Below are 9,902 nucleotides of genomic sequence, written 5' to 3' on the forward strand. Positions count from 1 at the left end.
TACGGAAAACAAACATAAAGGATACTGAAGCAAAGTGCTGCATTTATATTTAATTCTTGAACATACTTTTGTTGTGAAAAAGTGTTGTATCGTTTGGTCAGCCTGACTCACTGTGGTCCACCAGCAGCAGGGTTATATAGTGACTCACTGTGGTCCACCAGCAGCAGGGTTATATAGTGACTCACTGTGGTCCACCAGCAGCAGGGTTATATAGTGACTCACTGTGGTCCACCAGCAGCAGGGTTATATAGTGACTCACTGTGGTCCACCAGCAGCAGGGTTATATAGTGACTCACTGTGGTCCACCAGCAGCAGGGTTATATAGTGACTCACTGTGGTCCACCAGCAGCAGGGTTATATAGTGACTCACTGTGGTCCACCAGCAGCAGGGTTATATAGTGACTCACTGTGGTCCACCAGCAGCAGGGTTATATAGTGACTCACTGTGGTCCACCAGCAGCAGGGTTATATAGTGACTCACTGTGGTCCACCAGCAGCAGGGTTATATAGTGACTCACTGTGGTCCACCAGCAGCAGGGTTATATAGTGACTCACTGTGGTCCACCAGCAGCAGGGTTATATAGTGACTCACTGTGGTCCACCAGCAGCAGGGTTATATAGTGACTCACTGTGGTCCACCAGCAGCAGGGTTATATAGTGACTCACTGTGGTCCACCAGCAGCAGGGTTATATAGTGACTCACTGTGGTCCACCAGCAGCAGGGTTATATAGTGACTCACTGTGGTCCACCAGCAGCAGGGTTATATAGTGACTCACTGTGGTCCACCAGCAGCAGGGTTATATAGTGACTCACTGTGGTCCACCAGCAGCAGGGTTATATAGTGACTCACTGTGGTCCACCAGCAGCAGGGTGAACTGGTTCCTGGCCCGTCCGTCTTGGAGCTGAGCGGTGTAGGAGCCCTGGTCCTGCTCACACAGTGGCTCCAGCAGCACCTCCACCACCCCACTCTCCCTGTCCAGGGTGACCTTACGGGCCTGAAGACATTATACACACACATTATACACACCCACACTCACTCACACACACACACGCACACACACACACACACGCACACACACAGGTATGGAGCCACCTGTAAGCCAGTCTGTGATGTGTGTGTGTGGTGTGTGTGTGGTGTGTGTGTGTGTGGTGTGTGTGTGTGGTGTGTGTGTGGTGTGTGTGTGTGGTGTGTGTGTGGTGTGTGTGTGTGGTGTGTGTGTGGTGTGTGTGTGTGGTGTGTGTGTGTGGTGTGTGTGGTGTGTGTGTGGTGTGTGTGTGGTGTGTGTGTGTGGTGTGTGTATGTGTGTGGTGTGTGTGTGTGTGTGGTGTGTGTATGTGTGTGGTGTGTGTGTGTGTGGTGTGTGTGTGGTGTGTGTGTGTGGTGTGTGTGTGGTGTGTGTGTGTGGTGTGTGTGTGTGGTGTGTGTGTGTGGTGTGTGTGTGGTGTGTGTGTGTGGTGTGTGTGTGTGTGGTGTGTGTGGTGTGTGTGTGGTGTGTGTGTGTGGTGTGTGTGTGGTGTGTGTGTGTGGTGTGTGTGTGGTGTGTGTGTGGTGTGTGTGTGTGTGGTGTGTGTGTGGTGTGTGTGTGGTGTGTGTGTGGTCAGACCAGGCCAGCAGCCAGACAGCAGCTCACAAAACCACAGCTATTTTTAGACTGATGTCATAACCTATCACAGGCCAGGGACTAACGTGTGTGGGAATGTGTGTATGTGTGTGCATGTGTGTGTGTATATATATGTGTGTATGTATATGTGTGTGTGTGCTCCTCACCGCAGTGCTGGAGATCTCTCTGTCGTTTAGGATGAGGCAGAGTTCTGCTGCGCTGGTCAGTCTCTCCGTCTGCATCCAGAGACGCACCCCCCCCTTCTCCCCCACCTCCACCTGCCAGGGACTACGCAGGCTAATCACTGAGGGGGCGGGGAGGGAGGGAGGGATGAGGAGAGGTGGTTGGAGGGATGGAGAGAGGGAGGTGGAGGGAGGAGGAGAGGTGGGACATGGGGAGGTAGTGGGAGACTTGAGCTACAGAGGAAGGAGTTCTGTCGGTGGTTGAATATCTGTTGTGTGTCACATCCTTTATGTGTTGATGATGGGAATGGGAGAAGCCTTCATGTGTCAGGGTTAGGGTGAAGATGGGGGTGGGGGTAGGCATGTGGGGTAGGGTGGGGGAGGGTAGGTATCATGTGTGTGGGGAGAGTAGGGTAGGGTGGCTGGGTGTGTGGATAGGGTAGGGTTAGGGTAGGGTGGGGTAGGTGTGTGGGGTAGGGTGGGTGAGAATAGGGGCAAGGTAGGGTGGGTGGGTAGGGTATAGGGTCGGTTGGGGGTAGGTGTGTGGGGTAGGGGTAGTGTAAGCTGGGTGTGTGGGTAGGGTATAGGGTAGGGTGGGGGTACGTGGGGTAGGTGGGGGTAGGTCTGTGGGGTAGGGTATAGGGTGGGGTAGGTGGGGTAAGGTGTGTGGGGTTGTGAACCTACATGGGTTTCTGATGTTCCAGCTCAGCTCAGTCAGTCTCTCCAGATCTGCACAGAGAGAGAGAGAGACAATGTCAACATGAACACCTTCAGTCATCCAGCAACAACTCTGTCAAGGAACAGTCTGCATTAACCAGATGCAGTGTCTGTGTGTGTGTGTCTGTGTGTCTCTGCGTGTGTGTCTCTGTGTGTGTGTCTCTGTGTGTGTGTCTGAGTGTGTCTGAGTATGTGTTTCTGTATGTGTGTGTGTGTGCAGTGCACTGGTGGAGAGTGCTGTACCCTCTGCAGTGAAGGTGTAGCTGGAGGATGTGGTGGGGTCACTGCTCTCCAGGGTGTACAGACCCAGGTCCTGCTCTGACGCCTCCAGGAAGGTGAGGACACACCTGGCACAAACACACCGCCAGACAGACGGACAGACAGACAGACAGACGGACAGACAGGAGAGACAGTCAGAGAGACAGGTATACAGTCTCCACAGTGTTGCTTTATCACACATACACACACACAGCCCTCCACACACACACACACATCACCATCCTCCACACACACACACAAACAAACAGACAGGTACCTGTTATTCCTGGTTTCCACCCTGGCCCTGCCGGCCTCCACCTCCTCCCTGTAGCTCCTCCTCCACACCAGCTGGCCAGGTTCCGCCCCCTCCCAGGACAGGAAGAGGAAGCCGTCGCTGTCCACGCCCACCTCCACATCTCTGGTGTCTGACGGTCATGACTGGGTCAGCCTGCTGTTTCAGCTGGAGCAAATCTCTGTGGTGGTCGTGTGTGTGTCTGAAGGAGGGTGTGTGTATATGGATGGTGTGTGTGTGTGTGGATGGTGTGTGTATGTGTGTGGATGGTGTGTGTGTGTGGATGGTGTGTGTGCGTGGATGGTGTGTATGGAAGGTGTGTGTGTGCAAGCATTTGTGTGTATGTGTGCGCGATTGTGTGTGCGTGTGTCTGAAAGGGTGACAAAACCTAAAATGGCTGACCTGGAGAAGTCTGTGCTGTGATTGGTTCGCTGGGCAGGGAGGGCCAGCCCACTCCAGCTTGATTGACAGCTAACACTCGTAGGCGGTAGGTGTGGCCAGTCTTCAGACCTGACACCTAAAAACACACAGCACATATGCTAATATATCTGTCTGTCTGCCTGCCTGTCTGTCTGTCTATCTGCTTGTCTGTCTGTCTGCCTGCCTGCCTGCCTGCCTGCCTGCCTGCCTGCCTGCCTGCCTGCCTGTCTGTCTGTCTGTCTACTTGTCTGTTTGCCTGCGTGTCTGTCTGTCTGCTTGTCTGCCTGTCTGTCTGCTTGTCTGTCTGTCTGCCTGTCTACTTGTCTGTCTGTTTGCCTGCGTGTCTGTCTGTCTGCTTGTCTGCCTGTATGTCTGCCTGTCTGTCTGCTTGTCTGTCTGTCTGCTTGCTTGTCTGTCTGTCTACTTGTCTACTTGTCTGTCTGTTTGCCTGCTTGTCTGTCTGTCTGTCTGCTTGTCTGCCTGTCTGTCTGCCTGCTTGTCTGTCTGTCTGTCTGCTTGTCTGTCTGTCTGTCTGTCTGCTTGTCTGTCTGTCTGTGCTGCTCAAGGCACCAACCTTGAAAAAGGTGTCTGGAGTTGCTTCCTGATTTACAGGGGTCCAGGTCTCTGATTGGCTGCCCTCGCTGATCTCCAGCAGGTAGCCTGTGATTGGGCTCTGTCCGCCGTAGAGGGGCTCTGCCCATAGCAGGACCAGCGAATCATTCCTCACCTCCCTGATCTCCAACTCATAGGGAGGACCTGGGGGAGAGGGGAGGGAGTGGAGAGGGGGAGGGAAGGAGGGTGGAGGAGAGGGATTGGAGAGGGGGAGGGAAGGAGGGGGGAGGAGAGGGATTGGAGAGGGGGAGGGAAGGAGGGGGAGGAGAGGGATTGGAGAGGGGGAGGGAAGGAGGGGGGAGGAGAGGGATTGGAGAGGGGGAGGGAAGGAGGGGGAGGAGAGGGATTGGAGAGGGGGAGGGAAGGAGGGGGGAGGAGAGGGATTGGAGAGGGGGAGGGAAGGAGGGGGGAGGAGAGGTTGAGGGTGAGGGGAGCACAGGGTCACAGTAACACCCAGGTACAGTAGTGTGTGTTTGTGTGTAGCTCCAGCCCACCTGGCTCCTCCATGGTCCAGTCCTCACACAGGAAGGCGGGGCTAGGGAGGGAGGCTGGGCCGACACCCACCACGTTGGCAGCAAACACACGGAACTGGTAGCTCGCGCCCTCACTCAGGTTACACACCTGCACAGCACAACACACACACACTTACCGACACACAATTACCAACACACACACACCCAAATGTGGATTTACATTTACATGGTTGTTGTTTTGTAGAAATTCACTAAAATAAAGAGATATTTATAAGAAGCTGAGTGATAACAGTTATCTACTGTTAGTAGCTAATTAGGGGTTCTTGTTGCCATAGGTGACGAGGTGACACTGGTCCAGCAAAATCCATACTTTCTCGTTGTCATGACGATGTTGTGTGTGTCCAGACAGTGTGGTGTGTGTATGAAGTCTGGAGAGACACTGTGCTTGAGGAGGGGCACCTCCCACTATTGATCTGAGACACTGATCTCCTCTCAGAGTCAGACCAGGGTCCTGGACCTGGGGGAGACCAGCCAGACCAGGGTCCTGGACCTGGGGGAGACCAGCCAGACCAGGGTCCTGGACCTGGAGGAGACCAGCCAGACCAGGGTCCTGGGGGGAGACCAGCCAGACCAGGGTCCTGGACCTGGGGGGAGACCAGCCAGACCAGGGTCCTGGTCCTGGGGGGAGACCAGCCAGACCAGGGTCCTGGACCTGGAGGAGACCAGCCAGACCAGGGTCCTGGACCTGGAGGAGACCAGCCAGACCAGGGTCCTGGACCTGGGGGGAGACCAGCCAGACCAGGGTCCTGGACCTGGGGGGAGACCAGCCAGACCAGGGTCCTGGGGGAGACCAGCCAGACCAGGGTCCTGGGGGGAGACCAGCCAGACCAGGGTCCTGGACCTGGAGGAGACCAGCCAGACCAGGGTCCTGGGGGGAGACCAGCCAGACCAGGGTCCTGGACCTGGAGGAGACCAGCCAGACCAGGGTCCTGGACCTGGAGGAGACCAGCCAGACCAGGGTCCTGGGGGAGACCAGCCAGACCAGGGTCCTGGGGGAGACCAGCCAGACCAGGGTCCTGGGGGAGACCAGCCAGACCAGGGTCCTGGACCTGGAGGGAGACCAGCCAGACCAGGGTCCTGGGGGGAGACCAGCCAGACCAGGGTCCTGGACCTGGAGGAGACCAGCCAGACCAGGGTCCTGGGGGGAGACCAGCCAGACCAGGGTCCTGGACCTGGAGGAGACCAGCCAGACCAGGGTCCTGGATGAGACCAGCCAGACCAGGGTCCTGGGGGGAGACCAGCCAGACCAGGGTCCTGGACCTGGGGGGAGACCAGCCAGACCAGGGTCCTGGGGGGAGACCAGCCAGACCAGGGTCCTGGACCTGGAGGAGACCAGCCAGACCAGGGTCCTGGACCTGGAGGAGACCAGCCAGACCAGGGTCCTGGGGGGAGACCAGCCAGACCAGGGTCCTGGGGGGAGACCAGCCAGACCAGGGTCCTGGGGGGAGACCAGCCAGACCAGGGTCCTGGGGGGAGACCAGCCAGACCAGGGTCCTGGACCTGGAGGAGACCAGCCAGACCAGGGTCCTGGACCTGGAGGAGACCAGCCAGACCAGGGTCCTGGACCTGGAGGAGACCAGTCAGACCAGGGTCCTGGACCATGGACCCATCAAACAGAGAACACTGGAACAGGGATCACAATCCATCTCTCGTTCGGCCTGTTCTGCACCCACCAGTGGCTAGCTGTACTTTGCTGCTACAATAGCATCTTTATCTAATCAATATAATCAATATCTAAATTGTCCCAGTGTTGCTATGTAATGCTGTGGTTTCTCCTTGTTTTGACCACTAGGTGGCAGTATTTCCTTTTGGATTGAGTAGCGGTCTTTGATCGCCCCTGCTTGAGGAGGAGGTCCTCTGGGCTCTCCCAGAGGAGCTGCTTTGGCCTGCTACCACCACAGAGGAGATGGACAAACACAGTTATAGGTTTCATAAGCAGAAAAACCACAGTGCCAACCACATGGAATCTCTCCTCGATCTATATCCTCATTAATCTAAAGACTATCGAGGCTGAGATGAAGCTATGAAGAAAGACATGTTTTCAGTTGAGAGAAAAGGGTATCAGAAATAGTTGTTAATCAGCCTCAGCAGAGGGCGTTAGACCCAGCCTTCTCTAGGCTCCTTACAGCACCAAAATAACTATAATGTTTTCATTTAACAGATGCTTTCATCTAAAGCAACATTCAGGACATGGGGGCATTTGAACTTGCAACCTCTTGATCTGCAGTAAAATTCTCTAACCACTGAGCTCACCCTCCACAGTATCCCTGGCACAGGGGTACACTCTGAGGTCTCACAGGGGTACAGTCTCACTGGGGTACAGTCTCACTGGGGAACAGTCTCACTGGGGTAGAGTCTCACTGGGGTACAGTCTCACTGGGGAACAGTCTCACTGGGGTAGAGTCTCACTGGGGTAGAGTCTCACTGGGGAACAGTCTCACTGGGGAACAGTCTCACTGGGGTAGAGTCTCACCTGGGTACAGTCTCACTGGGGAACAGTCTCACTGGGGAACAGTCTCACTGGGGTAGAGTCTCACTGGGGTAGAGTCTCACTGGGGAACAGTCTCACTGGGGAACAGTCTCACCTGGGTACAGTCTCACTGGGGTAGAGTCTCACTGGGGAACAGTCTCACTAGGGAACAGTCTCACCTGGGTACAGTCTCACTGGGGTAGAGTCTCACTGGGGAACAGTCTCACTGGGGTAGAGTCTCACCTGGGTACAGTCTCACTGGGGAACAGTCTCACTGGGGAACAGTCTCACTGGGGTAGAGTCTCACTGGGGAACAGTCTCACTGGGGTAGAGTCTCACCTGGGTACAGTCTCACTGGGGAACAGTCTCACTGGGGAACAGTCTCACTGGGGTAGAGTCTCACTGGGGTAGAGTCTCACTGGGGAACAGTCTCACTGGGGAACAGTCTCACCTGGGTACAGTCTCACTGGGGTAGAGTCTCACTGGGGAACAGTCTCACTAGGGAACAGTCTCACCTGGGTACAGTCTCACTGGGGTAGAGTCTCACTGGGGAACAGTCTCACTGGGGAACAGTCTCACCTGGGTACAGTCTCACTGGGGTAGAGTCTCACTGGGGTAGAGTCTCACTGGGGAACAGTCTCACCTGGGTAGAGTCTCACTGGGGTAGAGTCTCACTGGGGAACAGTCTCACTGGGGAACAGTCTCACCTGGGTACAGTCTCACTGGGGTAGAGTCTCACCTGGGTACAGTCTCACTGGGGTAGAGTCTCACTGGGGAACAGTCTCACCTGGGTAGAGTCTCACTGGGGTAGAGTCTCACTGGGGAACAGTCTCACTGGGGAACAGTCTCACCTGGGTACAGTCTCACTGGGGTAGAGTCTCACCTGGGTACAGACTCACTGGGGTAGAGTCTCACTGGGGAACAGTCTCACTGGGGTAGAGTCTCACTGGGGAACAGTCTCACTGGGGTAGAGTCTCACTGGGGAACAGTCTCACTGAGGTAGAGTCTCACTGGGGTAAAGTCTCACTGGGGAACAGTCTCACTGAGGTAGAGTCTCACTGGGGAACAGTCTCACTGGGGTAGAGTCTCACTGGGGAACAGTCTCACTGGGGTAGAGTCTCACTGGGGTAGAGTCTCACTGGGGAACAGTCTCACTGGGGAACAGTCTCACCTGGGTACAGTCTCACTGGGGTAGAGTCTCACTGGGGAACAGTCTCACTAGGGAACAGTCTCACCTGGGTACAGTCTCACTGGGGTAGAGTCTCACTGGGGAACAGTCTCACTGGGGTAGAGTCTCACCTGGGTACAGTCTCACTGGGGAACAGTCTCACTGGGGAACAGTCTCACTGGGGTAGAGTCTCACTGGGGAACAGTCTCACTGGGGTAGAGTCTCACCTGGGTACAGTCTCACTGGGGAACAGTCTCACTGGGGAACAGTCTCACTGGGGTAGAGTCTCACTGGGGTAGAGTCTCACTGGGGAACAGTCTCACTGGGGAACAGTCTCACCTGGGTACAGTCTCACTGGGGTAGAGTCTCACTGGGGAACAGTCTCACTAGGGAACAGTCTCACCTGGGTACAGTCTTACTGGGGTAGAGTCTCACTGGGGAACAGTCTCACTGGGGAACAGTCTCACCTGGGTACAGTCTCACTGGGGTAGAGTCTCACTGGGGTAGAGTCTCACTGGGGAACAGTCTCACCTGGGTAGAGTCTCACTGGGGTAGAGTCTCACTGGGGAACAGTCTCACTGGGGAACAGTCTCACCTGGGTACAGTCTCACTGGGGTAGAGTCTCACCTGGGTACAGTCTCACTGGGGTAGAGTCTCACTGGGGAACAGTCTCACCTGGGTAGAGTCTCACTGGGGTAGAGTCTCACTGGGGAACAGTCTCACTGGGGAACAGTCTCACCTGGGTACAGTCTCACTGGGGTAAAGTCTCACCTGGGTACAGACTCACTGGGGTAGAGTCTCACTGGGGAACAGTCTCACTGGGGTAGAGTCTCACTGGGGAACAGTCTCACTGGGGTAGAGTCTCACTGGGGAACAGTCTCACTGGGGTAGAGTCTCACTGGGGAACAGTCTCACTGAGGTAGAGTCTCACTGGGGTAAAGTCTCACTGGGGAACAGTCTCACTGAGGTAGAGTCTCACTGGGGAACAGTCTCACTGGGGTAGAGTCTCACTGGGGAACAGTCTCACTGGGGTAGAGTCTCACTGGGGAACAGTCTCACTGGGGTAGAGTCTCACTGGGGAACAGTCTCACTGGGGTAGAGTCTCACTGGGGAACAGTCTCACTGGGGTAGAGTCTCACTGGGGAACAGTCTCACTGAGGTAGAGTCTCACTGGGGTAAAGTCTCACTGGGGAACAGTCTCACTGAGGTAGAGTCTCACTGGGGAACAGTCTCACTGGGGTAGAGTCTCACTGGGGAACAGTCTCACTGGGGTAGAGTCTCACTGGGGAACAGTCTCACTGGGGTAGAGTCTCACTGGGGTAGAGTCTCACTGGGGAACAGTCTCACTGGGGTAGAGTCTCACTGGGGAACTGTCTCACTGGGGTAGAGTCTCACTGGGGAACAGTCTCACTGAGGTAGAGTCTCACTGGGGAACAGTCTCACTGGGGAACAGTCTCACTGAGGTCCATGGACACCACTTATTGCCAAGTGACACAGCTGAATCATTGAAGTAAGCGTTGTTTTGGACTTGTTGGGAAGGATGAACAGACCCTCTGCAGATGGACTACACTGTCAGTTTTCCTACATCAAGTACATACTTATTTAGTTACTTACTCTGAACATGGAGCCTGATATCCTCTACAAGCAT

At 55.3% G+C, this 9,902-nt stretch overlaps 1 protein-coding gene across 3 annotated transcripts in view; it reads right to left on the minus strand.

Annotated features, from left to right (window-relative positions):
• myom3 (myomesin 3) overlaps positions 1–9,902 on the minus strand; it is a 53,045-nt gene that overhangs the window by 10,933 nt on the left and 32,210 nt on the right. For all 3 annotated transcript variants that reach the window (XM_084702181.1, XM_084702182.1, XM_084702183.1), the window contains 8 exons: positions 4,578–4,704; positions 4,046–4,227; positions 3,454–3,568; positions 3,037–3,184; positions 2,745–2,848; positions 2,469–2,513; positions 1,770–1,906; positions 852–996 (listed from right to left, as the gene is read on the minus strand). In XM_084702181.1, coding sequence (XP_084558307.1) covers positions 852–996; positions 1,770–1,906; positions 2,469–2,513; positions 2,745–2,848; positions 3,037–3,184; positions 3,454–3,568; positions 4,046–4,227; positions 4,578–4,704 — 1,003 coding nt within the window. The remainder of the gene's footprint in view (positions 1–851; positions 997–1,769; positions 1,907–2,468; positions 2,514–2,744; positions 2,849–3,036; positions 3,185–3,453; positions 3,569–4,045; positions 4,228–4,577; positions 4,705–9,902) is intronic.

The sequence above is a fragment of the Hypomesus nipponensis genome, chromosome 2, assembly GCF_054491055.1.
Source record: "Hypomesus nipponensis isolate SF chromosome 2, ASM5449105v1, whole genome shotgun sequence".
In the NCBI taxonomy this organism is placed as follows: domain Eukaryota; kingdom Metazoa; phylum Chordata; class Actinopteri; order Osmeriformes; family Osmeridae; genus Hypomesus; species Hypomesus nipponensis.